This window comes from Hippocampus bargibanti, linkage group LG11, assembly GCF_051943395.1.
Source record: "Hippocampus bargibanti isolate YZ-2025 linkage group LG11, ASM5194339v1, whole genome shotgun sequence".
In the NCBI taxonomy this organism is placed as follows: Eukaryota; Metazoa; Chordata; class Actinopteri; order Syngnathiformes; family Syngnathidae; genus Hippocampus; species Hippocampus bargibanti.
The window spans coordinates 13,625,645-13,646,654 of NC_142744.1; the positions used below are offsets into that span (position 1 = coordinate 13,625,645).

The following is a 21,010-nucleotide window of genomic DNA, read 5'->3' on the forward strand; positions in this document are numbered from 1 at the left end:
CGGTTACAAGAAATGGCAAAATATTCAAGATGAGTAACAATGGTACATGTGCATATAAATCTGGCGGCTCTGTGTTCAATGAACTCCGCCAGAGAAGAAAACTCATTGATGCCGTCATCATAGTTGACAAAGTTGAGTTTCACAAGATAGTCCTTTGCAACAGCAGCTTGTACTTTTTGTGAGTTGATCTATGGTTAGAGAGTGCAATACCATGACTCCCCCAAATTGAAAACATGTTGAATATAACCTCTGTTTCTGATACATATTTAGACAACTTTTCCAGTGTCACTCAACCCCAGACCAGAAGTTCTATGTCATACAGAGACTGACACCAACCTATGCAACTCCTTATTGACTTTATATACACTGGGTCTATGTCTGTGTCAGAGGAGAATGTGAAGGACTTGTTGATAGCAGCTGATAAGTTCAATATATCAGGTATCATTCAGACATGTTCTGCATTTCTAACAGTGCAGTTTTGTCCAGAGAATTGCATCAGCATCTGGCAGCTCAGTAAAAATTGCAACGCCCCAGAACTGCAGCTCAATGCCTACCAGTATATTCTGTACAACTTTGAGGTTGTTGCAAGCTCAAAAGAGTTGCAGCAACTCTCCATGCAGGAGTTCTGTAACCTCCTGGACAGATATGACCTTATCGTAAAGGAAACTACGGTTTACACTGCCATCCTTCACTGAATCGCACATGCTCCTGTGGAGCGAGGCAAAAACATGCAAGCGCTCCTCGCCAAAGTAAGTCAACACACAGGTCTGGTCTAGAACACAAAAGAGGTGCTTTAGCACAGCAGTCCCAACCACCTGACCGGGATGCATTTAGTAAGATTTGCACAGAGAAGCTGAAGGAAAAAAAAAGATCCGAGTTTGAAAGAAGTTTCCCATTAAAATTAGGGGCTGTTTTCCTCTCAAACTGATCTGCCCCTGAACTGAGCAGTGGCAAAATCTCACCTCCACCCTTCAGACCCAAAACCAAACAATATGAAACAAGCCCAATCTGTTCAGAGCTGACCCTGACAGGGAGTCAACAATTGTGATTTACCGCATTTGCTGATGCAATTTAATAATCATTTGTAGTAATAGTGTTATTGGTAGTATCCAAAATATTAGTCTGGTGGTAAGCCATTTGAGCATTTATTTCATATCCCTATTATTCATTTTAAAATGCATGTAAATAGTATGATCTACCTAAATTATTACAGTGCACTACTATTTGGCTGTCGAACCCAATGATAGTTCTTGACACCTCTGCTTAATGTGTGAGATGAGTGACAGTGACTGGTTGGTTGTCTCTGTGTGCCCTGCGATTGGCTGCCAACCAATTCAGGGTTTCCCCCACCTATTGGGATAGGCTCCAGCACCCCGCGACTCTAATGAGGATAAAGCGGAACAGAAAATGGATGGATGGAGAATATTTTTGAAACAAAAAATGAATTTTTTTGTTGACATTCTTCTTTTCCTTTTGGCTTTTCCCTTCGAGGGGTCGCCACAGCGAACCAGTCTGCTCCATCTTCAGAGGTTTGATTCACGTTTGTTTTGGCCAAGCTTTTGTGTCAGATATCCTTCCTGACACAACCCTCTGTATTTATCCAGGCTTAGGACTGGCACAAGAAGACACTGGCTTATGTCCCCTTGTGGCTCCCCCAAAAAAGGTCATCGGCACAGCAACAAAACTATACTCACCATTTGATGACAATGCTTTTTAGTGAAAATGCTTTTCATAATTTACACAAAAAAAAAGATCTGTTACAAAAATCAACATGTGAAAAATGTTTCTATTGTGAAACAAGTAAATCTCTGATAAATCTAGTTGCCAATTATGTCTAAACAGCCACAATTGATATTGCTGCCTGACAGAGGTAGACATTGTATTTTGATGATTCACACTGTTGCCATGTGTTTTTCTTTAATATTAGTTTTGAAGTTAACGGTATTGAAGTATCAGGGATAGATGAGCGATCCTCCACATCTGTAGAAGACTTGCATTTGTATCTAACCTTTTGCATTTCAATCCTGTTGGAGAGAGGTCTTCTTTCCTTCCCGTGTTCGTTATTATCGGATGATGAGGATTTTGGTTATTCAAATATAGGCTGGAGTCAATGAACAGTACCTTTGAAGGGTTTATTTGCAGAATATTACGGACACACATGATTTACAGACAATGGCTGCTTGATCACGAGTTTGTCCACACCATGGACACACAACATGTTTATTTCATCAGAAGGGCGGTATCAAGACTGGTGCGACATCAAGGCGGCATTCTCCCAAAACAATTCTCAGTCTACACAAAGTCTCCAGTAAGCAATGTATCAAGGTTAACAGATGGCTCCAAGACTGCACTTGGTTCTCTCTGCATATAAGAATGTCATGCAGACTAGACTAAATACCATGGCGGAGGCTTTACCAAACAAAATATAATCAGAAACAATACTTCAATCCTCATGTCTCTTAAATGTCACAACGTATGAAGCCAATTCATTATCAGTATGCTAAAGTATCTATAATGTCGCCATAAATGGAGAGGCTAAATATAAAATGTAAAAAATGATTTAATTTACTGAGCGAGTTACTTGGTCTGTAGCCTCAAAGGGACATAAGTCTTTTTGTGCCGGTCCCAAGCCCGGAGCAATACAGAGGGTTGTGTCAGGAAGGGCATCCGATGTAAAAGCTTGGACAAAACAAACATGCGGATCAAACCTCTCAAGATGGAGGACACTAATATGCTGTGGCGACCCCTTGAAGGGAAAAGCCAAAAAGAAAAGAAATTCCTATGAGGGCATGACCTACATGTCAGATCTGACTTAAACTTAACACAACAAAAAAAATATGTGTTGATTATATATTATCAGACAAGAGTCTGACCCTCCAAATGCCCAATAGAAGGCCGGATAGAGGCCATGGCATGTTAATGAGGGCGGGGTATTTTTTATATTTGATATTTTATTTATAATTTGCATAACCTGCCTATAAAAAAAGGCTAGACAGGAGCTGTGAATGTGGTTTTGGTTTGAGGAGCACATACAATTCTGCAGATTCAAAGCATTGTTGCTCCTGTCGGCAGGAAAGACTACCTCTTTCTAAGTTGAGTGATTTTCTTCAAATTGGCTGACTGAAAATCCCTGACAAACACCCTGCTTCAACATCGCCAATATCTGAGGGATCTGGGACGAGACTCGGAACTGATCATAGAAGATGTGAGCTGATTCCCAAGTAATTTTTTCTGTGATACCTTGTAGGTTTATTGTGTCAGTGTTATATTCAAATATTTCTGGACTACCAGTGGTCAGTAAATTCAGCCATCCATTTTCTGAACCGCTTTATCATCACAAGGGTCGCGGACGGTGCTGGAGCCTTTCCCAGCTATCTTTCGGCAGTAGGCAGAGGACCCGCTGAACCGGTTGCGAGCCAATCGCAGGTCACACGGAGACAAACATCCGCGCTCACACCAACATCTAGGGACAATTTAGAGTGTTTAATCAGCCTGGTATTTATGTTTTTGGAATGTGGCAGGAAATTGGAGTACCCGGAGAAAACCCATGCAGGCACAGGTGGCTGTACCCGGAGAAAACCCATGCAGGCACAGGTAGAACATGCAAGCTCCACACAGGAAGGCCAAAGCTGGAATCGAACCCTGTACCTCTGCACTGTGCGTCTATGCGCTAACCACATGAACACCAGGCTGGCCTGGTCAATAAATGTGAAGCAAATTCAATGTGCAAATTGGAGGAAAGATGATGTATTTCTTGAGAGTAAAGTAGCAGTGCTTTAGTGACGCGGATGATGTCGCCGCTGACGGCGACCATGGCTTTTGACACAGAATGCCACCCACCATGATGTAATGTCAGAACCCCCTCAATACTTCCACCCCCTTACATGCCTGTTCCCTCTTCAGGTCCCCTATTGCCGTGTATTAATTCTGCTGAGAATGGTCTGCAGATGCCAAAAGCGATAAGAAATGGCAACAAATTCAAGATGAGTTATGATGGTAAAATTCCATTCAAATCTGGCTCTGTGTACAATGAACTGCGACTGACTGGAGGGCTTAGTGATGCGGTGCTCAGGGTTCACAATGATGAGTTTGCTATCCATAAGATCATCCTATGCAACTGCAGCCCATACTTTGGGTAAGTAGATCTATTTTTAATGTCTTGCATTCTGAAATGGCTCAATTACTCTGGACTTATTAACAGGTACAGAAATGTCTGGTGTAAGTACAAGTACTGTGTTCATGGCGGGTCAGTTATCAGCACTCATTTGATTTCAAAAGTAAAATTGAATTTGGGCTGTAAATTGTATAAGTACAGTCAAGAATTGTTGACTTAAACATTTGGGTTGTTTCTGTTACTGTGAATATCTTTACAAAACAATCCTTTGGAACTTTGAATTGAGGGCAGGCATATAAACAGTAATTTATATTTTTAAAACACAAATAACCATACTTTACGTGGGCCGTGTTCTTACATGTTTTTATCATCCTATCCAGTGCCTCGCAAAATTGAGTGTCCTCACGTTTTTGCAATATCTTTTCATGCAGAAATACTGAAGAAATTACACTTTGCTCCAATGTAGTCAGTATAAAGCTTGTATGACAGTGTACATGTATTATCTCATAAAAATAACAACACACAGCCAGTTTTGTCTTATCTGATGAATACAAACACAAATACAATCTGAGTTGAAAATAGCAAAGAATGGGTGGAGTAGTTGTCCACCCCACACAATATGGCATCAACTTTGGGTATATACCATTCGCCCCGAAGATCTTTATGAACCTCTCTACAAAGATTGACTTTATTATCAGATGGACAAGACCCTGTTGTGCTGTCCACTGTGGATGGAGATTTAAAAAAGTAATACATTGTATGTCCATTTTTGACGAAGTAGCAGAAAAAATATAAACGTTGGGAGTAAAAGTACAAAGTAAAAGTACAAAGTTTTCTTTCTTCCCACCGCTCTTTGTATTAATGAAAAAATAGATACCAGTAGTATTGTTAACTGGCTGCTAACTATTGGTGACTACCTGTGTTTCTATTCTGGTGCTCAGGGCCCTCTTTCTTCGATGGTCCACCCCAGACCAGAGGGTCTATGTCATACAAGGTGTCACACCTCACATAATGGAGCTCTTCATCGAGTTCGCGTACACCAATTTTGTGTTGGTGACAGAAGGCAATGTCAAGGACTTACTAATTGCTGCTGATAAATTCAACATAACAGCCATTGTCCAATCCTGCTGCGTCTTCCTGGCAGAGCAGCTTTGTCCTGAAAACTGCATTGGCATCTGGCAGTTCACCAAAAACTGTCACACGCCAGAGCTGCAGATTAGCGCCTACCAGTACATTCTTTACCACTTTGAGGATGTCGCAGCCTCTGAGGAACTGCCACAATTTACTATGCAGGAATTCTGTGAGATTTTAGACAGAGATGACCTGATTGTGAAGAAAGAAAACACAGTTTATGAGGCCATCCTGCACTGGATTGCATACGAGCCGAGGGAACGAGGCAGGAACCTGGCCGTGCTCCTAGCGAAAGTAAGTCGACCTACTGGTATTTTTGTATCAATTGTCTTTGAACATTTTCAGTCATGCAGGTCATGACAAAGTCATTGAAAGTCAATTAAACAGAACTCTTCTTGCTTATTCAAGACATCTTCAAATCAAAAGCCCGCTTTCAATTATACATTTTAGGTTGAGAGTTTACTCGAGGGTTGTTGTTTGGTATATGACCGTTTTGTATAACAATCAGGCATTAACGTGTACGGTGACAAAATGCTATTTTAGTGGACACGGGTGCCGTTATTCTGTTCAACTGAAGCAGAAAATACAAAGAATTGCAGTGAATAACTAAAAATTGACCTTGGGAATAATGAACAATTGTAAATGTTCATTTTTACATTGGGATCGTACATGCATGTTAACATCATTGCTATTTGCTTATGTGCGTGATCAATGGTTAACATGATTGCTGCTTTTGTGTGATGGCGAAACGGCTATTTAGTAGCAGCTAAACTGTTCATGGTTACATGGGCGGGATCTGTTTGCTCATGTGATTCGGTAGGTTTGTTGTATTACCTTGTCTTTGACTAAATAACTTGCATCACAGCTTTACTCCACGTCGATGTGTAGATACTGCCGTTTCTGATTGAGTAACGAGGTTGGGTGCCTGACTCACACGCCCCGCTTTGTTTTTTTTTTTGGGGGGGGGGAGGGGGGGGGTGGTGTTTCACTCTGCGGCCTGGTACCAAATTGCTCAGGTGCTGAAGCCCACTGATCGAGCAAGTACAACTACTAAGAAGTGTTCAATGAGGTCTGGACAAAATGGTTCCCTTCATTTCTTAAATATCTGTCTACTATGTAGGTCCGTCTGGCTCTGACCAGCGAGGAGTACATCACAATCAACGTGTTATCCAATCAACTGGTGCAGAGTAACAACAAGTGCTTGGACATGGTTGACTTTGCCACCCGAGTGATCCACCATATGGTGGCAAACTCCGTGTCTGCATACTGCAACCTGGTGGCCCGTCCCCGTTTGCCTTCCGCCATCCTTCTGGCGATCGGCGGCTGGAGTGGTGCCAACCCGACTCAGTGTATCGAGGCATATGACGTGCATGCCAACTGTTGGGTCAGTTTTATCGAGGACATGGAGCAACCAAGGGCATACTGCGGTGCGGCCTTCCTCAATGATGCCATTTATTGCCTTGGGGGTTTTGACGGAGCGGAACATTACAACACCGTCAGCCGCTTTGACCTGAATGCACGTACCTGGCAGGAAGTTGCGCCCATGCACTCCCGTCGATGCTACGTGAGTGTCACGGTGCTAAACGGGTGCATCTACGCACTAGGTGGCTTTGACGGACGGGTGAGACTAAAGACTGCTGAGTACTACACGCCTGAGACCAACAAGTGGACTCTGATTGCCAACATGCACGAACTCCGGAGTGACGCCAGCTGCACCACCCTCCATGACAAGGTATGTGCCATTCATGTCATGAAGGCCTACTTGCATTCATGAGACCAACCCTTTGTTTTCAGATTTACATTTGCGGTGGGTTTAATGGAAACGAGCCTTTGCAAACGGCAGAATACTACAGTCCTGACACTAACGAGTGGACCATGATGACACCGATGAGCAGCCGTCGCAGTGGCATCGGAGTCATTGGGTTTGCTGACCACATTTATGCAGTAAGTGAAGAATAACACAATGAAAATGACTTCAAGTACTGTTAAAAATCCTTGGATTGTTTAGCTTGGCAATGATTTTGAATCTCAAGCATTTCAACCAGCAGGGAGACCTTGCAGAGGCTAGGGAGTCTCATGTTTATTAATCAGGAAACATTTGTCTAATGTTAGTGTCTTGATCGTCAAACTTCAAAAACAAATTTGAAACCTGCCTTGAGTGAGAAAGACTTAATGCAAGGCTGGCAACCTCATCAGAAAACTGGCACAGAAATCTTACTTGAATTCACAATCCTTGTTTCCCAACCCAAGCATGGAATAATTTTTAAAAAGACTCATGACCGCACATATTCAACGTTACAGTTGACATATCCGTTCATATATTACATAGTCTTGTCTGTTAATTAGAGTTGTGTTTTCCCCAAGGTTGGCGGTTACGACGGTCAAACTCGTTTGACCAGCGCCGAGGCGTACAACCCACAGACAAACAACTGGATCCTCCTGGCCCCCATGGAGTGTCCCCGGAGCAACTTTGGCATTGAAGTCATAGAGGACCGCCTCTTTGTTGCCGGGGGGTTCAATGGGGTCTCCACCACTAAGCTGGTAGAGTACTATGACCTCACCACAGGTCTATGGTCTCCAGCGTGCGACATGCTGATCTCACGAAGTGCTTTGACTTGCTGCGTGATGTCTGGATTCTACAACATGGCGCACTATGCCATGCTCCGGAATGATCTACCACTGCTATTTCTCGAGGACGACATGGACACAGAGGACGATGTCGAGACACTAGAAAAAAACTGAAATAAACTGAAAATGAATGATAGAAAAGCCTTGAAATAAACTGATAAATGACCCGGAATTAAATAGGAAAAAAATTGTACATGGATAAAAAAGTTTGTTGAAAAAGAAAATAATAATAACAAAGGTGGCTGTGGTTGCATTTAATTATGTTTTCTATTTTATTTGTCTTTTTATTGAGAGTCAGGTGTTTGGTGCAGTTTGCCATCCACAGGTGAATAAAGATTTTTGAAATGAAATTACTTCAGACAATCTTTGGCTTCAACCCCTAATCATTTGAAATTCTAACCAAGGTTGTATACTGCCTTTTACAACAATTTTGATAATTACATAAACCTGAGGGCGGCCCGGTAGCACACCGGCTTCACAGTGCAGAGGTCATCGGTTCGCGTCACGGTCCGGCCTCCCTGTGTGGAGTTTGCATGTTCTCCCCGGACCCACGTGGGTTTTCTCCGGGTCCTCCGGTTTCCTCCCACACTCCAAAAACATGCATGGCAGGCAGATTGACCACTCCAAATTGTCCTTAGGTGTGAGTGTGAGAGTGACTGTTGTACGTCTTTGTGTGCCCTGCGATTGGCTGGCAACCAATTCAGGGTGTCCCCCGCCTCGTGCCCGAAGACAGCTGAGATAGGCTCCAGCAACCCCCGCGACCCTAATGAGGAATAAGCGGTACGGAAAATGAGATGAGACATAAACCTGATTCTTAACCCTTGTTCCAACCTTGCATGAATGGTAAACCCAAACCTACCATTTAAGTAATTTTAATCTAAACTTGAACTGAAATCTTAATTTGAGAAGCACTATCCCTGGTTTGAAAACGCAACACTCAAAACATTAATCTGAAACACCTCATGTAATAATACATTTGATTTATAAACGCCTTTCAAAACTCAGGGTCACTTTACAGTCAGGATCAGTTGTTCTGAGGGTGAGCAGCGTATTCTCTTGCCTTGAGAACTAACCCAAGCTTGAAACCCTTGAATTCCGAATGCCTGTTAGATATTCAGTGACACTTGAAACATTTGATATGTTAACTTGGAACCTAAACTCAAAATTTCAGCCCTAACCATTATTTGAATGATGTAATTCTAAACTATTTTGGATTTTGAAACACTAACCATGGCTTCAAACAAATTTGAAACCCCAATTTTAAACTTTCATCGAAAAGTCAACTATCATGAAATCTTGACCATTATTTGAATTCCTACCCATTGTTTTGAAACAAAAAACAGAAAGTGGATTGAAATGCTAATTTGAAGTTCAAACTTAAAACCCAAACACTAATTTGAAACCTGAGCCTTTCTCTCAAACGATAATTCTTGTTGAAACCTTACACTATCTTGAAACCCAAATTTGACAACATAACCAAAACCCTACTATGAAACACTTATCCCCGTCAAAAAACATCTGACACTATTCACCAGAATTAAGATAATAAAATACATTTAATGTTATATTGTGATGAATATAAATTATCTCCAACCCTGAAGTGAGTGCCAATGAATATTTAGTTTGGCAAAAGTATGATATGATGCGTTTCCTTAATTAAAAGCATTGGGACTTTGAAAATGCGGATGAGGTCGTCACCGTGGTCATCGTTGTCTTCTGACACAGAATCCCACCATGATGCTAACTCCCATTACCAGCACCGCCCCCTCCTACCAAATGACCCCTCCCCCCATGTCCCCTGGGCCGATGCCCAGCCGCACTATGAAGACACGGCCACACCTTCAAGATGAATTCAGATGGTCCGTTGGTGTGTGGCCAATTGCAGCATCTCACCAAAGGCCTAAGCGATGCCATCATCGCAGTGGACAACACTGAGTTCCATATACATAAGATCATCCTGTGCAACTGCAGCCCCTACTTTGGGTGAGTTGGGGGGGGGGGGGGATCTCTACGGATAAAGACGATGGACCTATTCATTTCAAGTTGATCTTGTGTGTGTGTGTCTCCTGGTTGTTCAGAGCCCTCTTTCTACGCTGGTCCAACCCAGACCAGAGGGTGTATGTCATACGTGGTCTGACTGCCCACTTAATGCGGCTCATTGTTGATTTTGCATACACCGGCACTGTCTCTGTGACGGAGGACAATGTGAAGGAGTTGTTGATTGCGGCCGATGAGTTAAATATGATTGCCGTTGTTCAAACCTGCTGCACGTTTCTAGCAGAGCAGCTCAGGCCGGAGAACTGTGTGGGCATCTGGCAGTTCACCAAGAACTATTACCTTCCCCAGTTGCAGCTCGAGGCCTACCAGTACATCCTCTACAACTTTGAGGATGTGGCTGCCTCGCACGAGCTCGGCCGGCTCTCTGTGCAGGACTTGTGCGATATCCTAAACCGTGATGACCTGATCGTGAAGAAGGAGAACACGGTGTTCCAGGCCGTCTTACACTGGATTGCGCATGCACCCCGTGAGCGAGGCAGGAACCTGGCGGTGCTGCTTGCGCGCGTGAGTTGAAGAAGCTCACTGGCTTGTATTGGGGGATTTTTTGTCTCTTGACTAGCAATATGAATTTGTACCTGGTAGAGGTACTTAACTTCAGCTTTAACGGTTTGGGTATCCATGGGTGTAAATCCCAAATTCAAACTTTAATCCTGTCAAGAAACCCCATTTTTAAACCCTAAACACCTCCTTGTCCCCTGTCCAATGTGCAGGTCCGTCTGGCTCTGACAAGTGAGGAGTTTATATCTGTCAACGTGCTGACCAATCAGATGGTACTGAACAACAGCAAGTGTCTGGACATGGTAGGCTTTGCAACTCGAGTGATCCGACACATGAAAGCCAACTCCATGTCTGGATTCTGCAACCTGGTCGCTCGCCCCCGCCTGCCTTCCGCCATCCTTCTGGCGATAGGCGGATGGAGTGGAGTTAACCCGACGCAGTGCATTGAGGCGTATGACATCCACGCTAACAGTTGGGTCAGCCTTTTGGACAATATGGACCAACCCCGGGCATACTGCGGTGCTGCCTTTCTGAACAATGCCATCTATTGCCTGGGCGGCTTTGACGGCACAGAATACTACAACACAGTCAGCCGCTTTGACCTGAACACTCGTACCTGGCAGGAAGTGGCGCCCATGCACTTCCGTCGCTGCTATGTGAGTGTGACAGTGCTAAATGGATGTATTTATGCAATAGGAGGACATGATGGACATGTAAGACTAAAGACAGCTGAGTACTACACACCTGAAACCAACCAGTGGACTCTTATTGCTAGTATGCAAGAACAGAGGAGCGATGCTAGCTGTACCACCCTCAATGACAAGGTGGGTAACCCAACCCTAACCAGAAGAGGCAAGAATTCTATTTTAGTTCTAAACAATGTTTTGGGCGTGGGGGTCATTCTACTATTTTTGGTGGTAGCTTGTTGTTAAATCATTGCAGTGTGATTTGATGAATAATAAGGCATTGTTATAGGCATTGTTAGCAAATTCAGCCATTACAGCAATATGAACTTTAATGTATTTTACGTAGGCCGACAAAGAGTCGTGCAGAAGCCATGCAGGAATGTTAATAGTCAGTTTAGGGTCATTTTTAGGGGTTCCTTAAGAAACTACCCAAAGATTTAGGTTGACTGCCACCAGATTTGAACATATATTAGTTCAGTGAATGATGCCCCAGAATTGTTTAGTATGAGCGGTTGGTGGTAAAACTATTGATCTTTATTTCACTAATATTTCCCATTTGGTTTCAGGTTTACATTTGTGGTGGTTTTAATGGAAACGAGTCGCTGCAAACGGCAGAATATTACAGCCCAGAAACCAACCAGTGGATAGCCACGGCCCCCATGAACTGCCGACGCAGTGGCATTGGGGTCATCGGGCATGGCAGCCTTGTGTATGCAGTAAGTCTTCGACTGACACCAGCAATCAAGGAATTTGATTAGGAAAAAAAAATTGAATCTTGCTTTTATTCTTATAGGTTGGAGGTTGTGATGGTGATGACCGCTTGGCTAGCGCAGAGGCCTACGGACCTGAGACAGACACCTGGATAATGTTGCCACCCATGCAGTGTCCCAGGAGCAACTTTGGCATTGAAGTGGTGGAGGATTGTCTCTTTGTGGCTGGTGGCTACAACGGTGTCTCCACCACCAACCTGGTGGAGTACTACGATCTGAAACATGGCACGTGGTCTGCGGCCAATGATATGCGGATTTCTCGAAGCGCTCTGAGCTGCTGTGTGATGTCTGGGTTGCCCAACATTGCCCAGTATACGATGCTTCGTAATGACCTGCCCTTGCTCTTCTTGGAGGATGATACAGTTGATATGGAAGATGAAGTCTCAAGAAAAAGTTGCAGTGACTTTGTGATAACAAATGACTGAAATAATACTCACACACTGATAGTTTTCGCTGGAGTGTAAGTAACAATTTTGACAAGATTAAGATTCTATTAATTCACTGAAATAAATTTTAATAGAATTTTGTTAACAATGGGCATGAGACTCGATGGACAGCTGTATTACCAAAAGATTGTTTTTTTGGGGAAAAAATGTCAAGTACTTCAAGTTACAACCAGAGCTACCTCAAATTAGACAGGATTACATTTTGCATGCATGGAGGGAGACGGCAAAATGAACTTTCTTTTCTACACTAAAAATGTGGAAAGCTTTAAACAGCCTCTGTACTTTCCCTCACTTGAAGCTATCGATCTCAGCAGCAAGGTGCATGCTAATTAGCTTGTTTCCTCACATTTCTTTTTTTGCATTTCAATTAAAATTTTACCAGCATTCCAAAACAATGCAAATTAAACAACCATAAAACAGAAAAGACCAGACAATTAAACATTGCTATTTATTTGTTTTTTGTTATTGCGGTAATCTGAATGTAATTTTCTTCAGTTGCTGTGGTGACCCCGTCAAGGGAAAAGCCGAAAGGAAAAGAAGCTGTGGTCTGATCAGAATTGTAAATGACAATACAGCATGTATTTTTGAAAAACAAATGATACAAAAGGAAAACTACATTTTCCGGCAAAAGCCCTTTCGAAAAATACTCGCCTCAGTGTGCAGAGGTGCAGGGTTTGAATTCAACAACCTTCCTGTGGTGTTCGCATACCTTGTGTGGCGTTTGTATGCCTTGCATGGGTTTTCTGCAGGTACTCTGGTTTCCTCCCCTCACAAAACCATGTGTTTGCAGGTTATGAAGCACCCTAAATTGTACCTATGTGTGATTGTGAGTGAATAGTTGTGGCTGGCAACCAGGTTGTACACAGAGACTCCTGCCGAAGACAGCTGGTAATCTTTCAGTTCTGATAATGTACCAAAGCAACTGAGAAACAAAATATTAAAGTATTCAAGCTATATTCCTTCTAATTTGATTACATCTTTCATTCATCTTCCGGACAGCGTCTGTAAGCTCTCAGTCCTACAGGAGTGGTCCATCGATGAAAATGTTTCTTCAGCCATCATCTGTACTTAGAAGGTGTCGGACTTTTCACTCCTCATCCGAAAAGCTTTGTCAGTGAACTAAAGTTGTGTTGGTAGTTCTGGCTCTATAAATGTCTCTAATGGACAAAGGTGGCGGTGCGGTTGTAGTGGGCGATTAGAACCAAAAAGCAGGTATTGGTCATCAGGTATTAGTATCGATTAGCTACAGGGAATAGTGCACTGCTTCTCCCAACCTTAGAGCAGGGACCTATCAAGGCAGGTCTGGCATGGCTACATCTATTGATTAGGGATATAGGGCATGAGCTACCAGCACAACTTTAGTTTGCTAACAAAGCTTCGAAACGTCCAACACCTTCAAAGAAGTACAGATGACGGTTGAAAAAACCTTTTCATCGATCTTCTGGACTGCTTAATCCTCACGAAAGTCATGGGGGATGCTGGAGCCTATCCTAGCCGTCTTCACACGCTGGGGGAGCCAGGGGACACACACCTTGGTTGCCAGTCAATTGCAGCGCACACAGACAACCATTTTCTCGCACACTCACACTCAGGAACAATTTAGAGTGTTCAATTAGCCTGCCATGCATGTTTTTTTGAATGTGGGAGGAAACCGGAGGACCCGGAGAAAATTCATGCGGGCTTCGGGCGAACATGCACATTCCACACAGGGAAGCCGGACAAGGTTTTGAACTCACTACACTGTGAAGTCAGCGCGCTAACCACTCGACTACCGGGCCTCCCAGGTTACATTTTATTTATTTATTTATTTACTTGTACGTAAGGTTAGTACGTTTATGGTATGCACTTTCCATCAGCATAAACGCCGTGTACCCTAAAGATTTGGGGCCATGAAAAAAGGTAGTATTTAAGGCGTGTTGGGGGACACTGTCTGGTTTTTCATCTTCGGGCACCCAAATGGACCAACAGGCTATTATAAAATCATACATATAAGACAAGGTGGATAGTCCTTGTTTTGAATTGCTATGATTTTGCAAGTCAAAGAACTCCTGATTTAGAATGTGATCAGACAAGAAAATCCCTCACTCCTATTTGCAAGGGTGAACTGCATTTGATTTGATGGTAATGATTACGTTTCAGGCAAAAGACAACACCTTGTGGACTTGGTTGGCAATCTACAGCGGGTAACTGCAGAATAACTATGGTGCAGGATGATGAGTTATAGGGAAAAATAATTCCAACAAGGTCAAGAACCTTGAAATTACCAAGAATATATTAAAAAAAAATAATAGTTTAGGATTGAATATGTTGAGCATGCGATTGTTAATCTGCAAGCACGGATGGTCACTGCCTGCTTTGAATTAAGATCTATTCGTCCCATAAAAGCCAATGGTTCTTCTACGAAGGCGTGCATGTTCAGTTAAGTTTTGTGCATTCAATGTCTATATGATATGCAAGGTGTAGTTTTCCATCCTCCCCAAATTTGCCAGAATAGCCCCCAAGGAATTTAGCCTTTCTGGTCCGGTTAAAATGTGCAAAATATTTCAGGCAGTGGAGGACAAAAATGAATACTGATTTTTTCTTTCAATCCAAAGTTTGTAAAATATGTTAGGCAGTGGAGGGCAAAAATGAACAGTGTGTTTCTTTCAATTTAAAGTGATGTTGCTTTAATGATGACGAGGGTGGCTTTTGATATAGAAGGCGACCATGATGTAATTGTAACGGTCCGCCCTGTGTTAATATTCCCCGCTGAGATAATTCAGGAGTAAATGCCCAACGAGTATTCCGAGATGGCAAAACAATCAAAATGAGTTGTGATGGTAAATATGCATATATGTCTGTCAATGACGAACTAAGTCTAACAAGGAAACTTAGCGATGCAAGTCCTCGAGAGTGGGTAGGGCGGTGCCAATGATTTTTTCCGCCGTCCTAACTATCCGTTGAAGTCGGATTTTGTCCATTTTTGTGGCGGCCCCGAACCAAACGGTGATGGAAGAACACAGGATGGATTCGATGACGGCCGTGCAGAAATGTTGCAGCACCTCCTGTGGCAGGCCATGCTTCTTTAGCAGCCACAGGAAGTACATTCTCTGTTGGGCCTTTTTCAGGATAGAGTTGGTGTTGACCTCCCACTTCATGTCCTGGGAGACTGTGATTCCCAGGAACTTGAAGGTCTCAACGGTTGACACCAGGCAGTTGGATAGTGTGAGGGGTAGCTGTGGTGATGGATGTTTCCTGAAGTCCACCATCATCTCAACTGTCTTGAGCGTGTTCAGCTCCAGGTTGTGACGGCTGCACCAGAGCTCCAGCTGCTCCACTTGTTGTCGGTACGCAGACTCGTCGCCGTCTTTGATGAGACCGATGACCGTGGTGTCGTCTGCGAACTTTATGAGTCTAACAAGGAAACTTAGCGATGCAGTCATAAGGGTTGACAATGCTGTAATTTCGCATCCACAAAATTACACTTTGCAAGTGCAGCCACTACTTTAGGTGAGTTGACGATTTCTATGTAAGCAGCCTAAGACATATGTTATTGAGAGCAAACACTAATGAAATTCTATCGTTCCTAATGTTTACCTCTTTCTACGATGGTCAACTTCAGACCAGAGGGTCTATGTCATACATGGTCTGACAGCTCAGTTAATGCAACTATTTGTTGATTATGCATATGCCGGCTCCGTGTTGGTGACAAAGGACAATGTCAAGGATTTGTTGCTGGCTGCAGAGCGGTTCAACATAATTTGCATCGCCCAAACCTGTTGCTCATTTCTGATGGAGCAGCTGTGTCCAGAAAACTGCATTGATATCTGGCAGTTCACGAGGAACTGTTACACCTTGGATCTACAGCGAAATGCCTTCCAGTATGTCCTATACCACTTTGAAGATGTTGCCAGTTGAAAATGAATTGCAGCAACTCTCAGGACAGGACTTATGTGATATCCTGGACCGGGATGAGCGTATGGTAAAAACGTAAAATACTGTATATGAGGCCATTTTGCACTGGATTGCACATGCACCCTTAGAGCGGGGCAAAAAGAATGGCTTTGCTCTTGGCCAAAGTAAGTTAACAAGCCCTTAGGCAACTGTATTTTTTATCCACAGTACGGGATATGAAATGTTTTGCATTAGGGTTTGAGAAAAGGGTTAGGAAAGTTGTTAGGTCTTTAGGATAAAGGAAGGTCAGGGTGAGAGTTATTTTAAAAATATGGGGAGTGTTCGTGTGGGATTTGGTGCTGGTATTGGGGATAGGGTAAAGTTTAGGCAAGAGTTAGGTGTTAAGAGATAGGTTAGCACAGTGTTTCTTAAACTGGGTTCGATCGAACCCTAGGGGTTCAATGAGTTGGTCTCAGGGGTTTGGTGGATCCTCTGCCGCAGAGGTCCACCCCTCAGTCTCGTCTGCAGTTAGTGGGCACAGTCATTGAAAGACGGGTTCCGTGAATGAGCATATGAAACTGGTGGGGGTCGGTGCCTCCAACACGATTAAGAACCACTGGGTTAGCATGAGGGTGAGGCATTAATAGAGATTAGATGTAGCTCGGTTTCAGGGATGATAGCATTAAAATGGTAATTACAGGTTATGATAAAATTGAACTCTGAGTGTGTTTAGGATTAGAATTTCAAGTTGGTTCAACGCTAGATGTTAGGATCGGTTTGATCCTAGGGTTCAGAGGCCAATTGGGTGAATGGATACATGAGAGTAAGAATGAGGGAGGAATTAGGATTAGCATAAATCTTCTTGTGCCGGTCCCAAGCCCGGATAAATACAGAGGGTTGTGTCAGGAAGGGCATCCGATGTAAAAGCTTGGCCAAAACAAACATGTGAATCAAACCTCTGAAGATGGAGCACACTGATTCGCTGTGGCGACCCCTTGAAGGGAAAAGTCGAAAGGAAAAGAAGATTTATGATGCAGCTATGGGAGGAGAGTATTAGATATCGAATTTAGGATAGAGTTGGATGAGGCAATACCAGCATTGCTTTTGAGTTAGAGGAAGGAGTTTCAGTTTGGGTTGGATTTAGAAGAAGGCCCGGTGTTGAAGTTTAATCACAATCAGAATCATCTTTATTGCCAAGTATGTAGAACACACAAGGAATTTGTTTCCGGTAGAACACGCTGCACTAGTATCGTTGTCAAAAAAAAACTGCTAAATGGCACTATACAGTTCCATTTTGGCTACTGTTGAAAGAGTTCAAAGAGTTAATGGCTTGGGGGAAGAAGCTGTTTAAATGTCTGCTGGATTTGGTGCGCATGGATCGGTAGCGCCTGCCTGAGGGGAGTAGCTGGAAAAGGTGGTGGGCAGGGTGCGGAGGGTCCAGTAGGATTTTCCGCATCCTAGTTTGGATTCTTGCAGTGTGCAAGTCCTCGAGAGTGGGTAGGGCGGTGCCAATGATTTTTTTCCGCCGTCCTAACTATCCGTTGAAGTCGGATTTTGTCCATTTTTGTGGCGGCCCCGAACCAAACGGTGATGGAAGAACACAGGATGGATTCGATGACGGCCGTGCAGAAATGTTGCAGCACCTCCTGTGGCAGGCCATGCTTCTTTAGCAGCCACAGGAAGTACATTCTCTGTTGGGCCTTTTTCAGGATAGAGTTGGTGTTGACCTCCCACTTCATGTCCTGGGAGACTGTGATTCCCAGGAACTTGAAGGTCTCAACGGTTGACACCAGGCAGTTGGATAGTGTGAGGGGTAGCTGTGGTGATGGATGTTTCCTGAAGTCCACCATAATCTCAACTGTCTTGAGCGTGTTCAGCTCCAGGTTGTGACGGCTGCACCAGAGCTCCAGCTGCTCCACTTGTTGTCGGTACGCAGACTCGTCGCCGTCTTTGATGAGACCGATGACCGTGGTGTCGTCTGCGAACTTTATGAATTTGACAGCTGGGTGCGTTGAGGTGCAGTCGTTCGTGTAGAGAGAGAAGAGCAATGGCGAGAGGACGCATCCCTGCGGGGCTCCAGTGCTCGTGGTTCGTGTTGTGGATTATATTTTTCCCAGTCTGACCTGTTGTGTCCGTCCTGTCAGGAAGCTGAGGGTCCACTGGCAGATCGTGGGGGACACACCAAGCTGGAGAAGTTTGGGGATGAGGAGTTCTGGGATGATGGTATTGAACGCAGAGCTGTAGTCCACAAACAGGATCCTTGCGCAGGTTCCTGTGTTGTCAAGGTGGTCGAGGATGTGGTGCAGTCCGATGTTGACTGCATCCTCCACAGACCTGTTTGCCCGGTAGGCAAACTGAAGAGGATCTAGCAGAGGTCCGGTGATGTTCTTTAGGTGGTTCAGCACGAGGCGTTCAAAGGACTTCATGACCACAGACGTAAGAGCGACAGGTCTATAGTCGTTCAATCCCGAGGGTGCTGGTTTCTTTGGAACTGGGACGATAGTAGACTGTTTGAAGCAGGATGGGACTTCACACTGCTCCAGGGATCTGTTGAAGATTTGTGTCAAGACCGGAGCCAGCTGGTCAGCGCAGACTCTCAGGCAGGAGGGGGACACTCTGTCAGGTCCTGCAGCTTTCTTGATCTTCTGCTGCTTGAAGAGCCGTCTAACGTCCAGTTCGTGAATCTGTAGGGCAGAGGGCGGAGATACGGTAGTTTCTGGTAATGGTGGGCAGACCGGGGAAATGGGGGTTTCCTTTTCAAATCGGCAAAAGTATGTATTTAACTCATCAGCCATACCATTGTTGTACACTGCTTGGGGGGAAGGTAAACGATAATTTGTTATTGCTTTCAGGCCATTCCACACCGATGCAGAGTCGTTAGTTAAGCCTCTCCGCATAACGTTTCTTTGCGATGTTAATTTCCTTCGTCAGCCTGTTTCGGGCGAGTTTGTAAACTGCTCGATCGCCGCTTTTAAATGCGGATTCTTTCTCTTTCCTAAGCTGCCTGAGTTTGGGAGTGAACCATGGCTTGTTGTTGTTGAATGAGCGGAAGGACTTTGTTGGTACACACATGTCCTCACAGAAACTGATGTATGATGTTACAGTGTATGTGTATTCATCCAATGTGCCCGCTGAAGTTTCAAAGACGCTCCAATCAGTGCAGTCTAAGCATTCTTGTAGCGATAACTTTGCTTCATCTGTCCATGTTTTAACTGTCTTGACTACCGGTTTTACACATTTGAGTTTCTGTTTGTATGTGGGAATTAAGTGGATTAAATAGTGGTCAGAAAGACCCAATGCTGCATGCGCAACAGACCGGTATGCGCCTTTGAGCGCTGTGTAACAATGATCTAGAATGTTTTCTCCTCTGGTGAAACAGTCAATATGCTGCTTATATTTGGGAAGTTCACGGTTTAAACATGTTTGATTAAAATCGCCCAAAATGATCAGGGGTGATTCTGGATATTTTAGTTCGAGATGGTTTACATGGTCTGCTAGCGTTTGTATACACGCGTTAGCATTAGCTTGTGGCGCGATGTACACGGCAACGAGAATAAAGGAAGCGAACTCACGTGGCGAGGAGAATGGCTTGCAGTTGAGAGACAGCGATTCCAAACCAGGGCTGCAGTGTGCGTCGAGCATCGTGACATCGATGCACCATTCTTCGTTGATGTAGAACCATAGTCCACCGCCTTTGGATTTCCCCGATTGCTCCGTGTCACGGTCGGCCCGAAGGAGACGGAATCCGGGTAGGTGTAGCGCGGAATCCGGGTGGCGGTCACTGAGCCAGGTCTCAGTGAAGCACAGCGCAGCAGAGCGGGCAAACATTTTATTGGTCTTTGTGAGAAGCATAAGTTCGTCCATCTTGTTTGGTAGTGAGCGCAGATTAGCGAGGTGGATCGATGGGAGCGGCGTTCGGCTCGCTTCCCCCTCCTACGCCGGCGTCTCAAAGCTCTGTACAGAGCTGCTACGCCGCTCGCGAGCAGCCCCGAAAAACCTTGTAGATTTTGGTGTGTCGGTGAAAATAGTCCAAGAGTGGATTCCCCAATGCTCAGTAACTCTTCCCTCGTGTAACTGAGTTGCGTAGGATCGCAAAAAAAAATGAAAATGACAAAACCAGGAACAATACTAGGGAGCGTGTGACCGAGGCTGCCATCCGCGGCGCCATCTTGGATCATAAAGAAGGATTATGGTTTGGTCATAAATTACATTAGAGGGAAATTATAGGTGTGTAGGTGTATAGGATTGGGGTGGATTATGTCCCTAAAATTTGGAATACCCAAAGCACTCCACTGATAGCACATGGGCTACTATGCTTTATTTAGAGACCATGGGATTATGATTTTGTGGTTAGGTATCATTGCAAACTGTAAACCTGATCACAGTTCCGAGAACCCACCTTGCTTGCAACCTGATTCTAATTTGCACTGTGTAGGTCCGTTTACAAGTGTAGAGTTCATCGCAATCAAGGTGCTGACCAATCACCTGATTCAGGACAGCAATAAGTGCCTGGACATAATTGCTTTGGCTACTTGCGTCATGTGCCATATGAACACAAACTCGGTGTATCGGTAGCGCAACCTGGTGGCTCGTCCTCGCCTGCCTTCTGCCATTCTGCTTGCCATTGGCGGATTCAGTGGCCCCAAACCAACGCACCTCATCGACGCCTACGATGTGCAAGGAAACACCTGGGCTGACTTGGCGACTTTAAGACGGTTCCTGCTGGAACAGCGTCAGTCCTCACGATCATGACTGAAGACCTAGTGTCCACCGAGGCTGTCCAAGAAACGTCTCCAATCTGCATGC

At 44.3% G+C, this 21,010-nt stretch overlaps 2 protein-coding genes and 1 pseudogene across 2 annotated transcripts; all 3 read left to right on the forward strand.

Moving 5' to 3' along the window:
* The first annotated feature begins 3,947 nt into the window (after positions 1-3,947).
* Positions 3,948-8,123, forward strand: LOC148891688 (kelch-like protein 10). The gene is made up of 5 exons (XM_089008253.1): positions 3,948-4,135; positions 5,056-5,539; positions 6,366-6,977; positions 7,040-7,189; positions 7,610-8,123. The coding sequence occupies exons 1-5, from the start codon at positions 3,948-3,950 to the stop codon at positions 7,985-7,987; spliced, it is 1,812 nt and encodes a 603-aa protein (XP_088864379.1). The 3' UTR covers positions 7,988-8,123.
* A 1,596-nt stretch (positions 8,124-9,719) lies between these two features.
* On the forward strand, positions 9,720-12,310 carry LOC148891689 (kelch-like protein 10). The gene is made up of 5 exons (XM_089008677.1): positions 9,720-9,856; positions 9,952-10,435; positions 10,642-11,253; positions 11,682-11,831; positions 11,909-12,310. The coding sequence occupies exons 1-5, from the start codon at positions 9,720-9,722 to the stop codon at positions 12,308-12,310; spliced, it is 1,785 nt and encodes a 594-aa protein (XP_088864803.1).
* A 2,827-nt stretch (positions 12,311-15,137) lies between these two features.
* LOC148891690 (kelch-like protein 10) lies at positions 15,138-20,956 on the forward strand (annotated as a pseudogene).
* Positions 20,957-21,010: the final 54 nt, after the last annotated feature.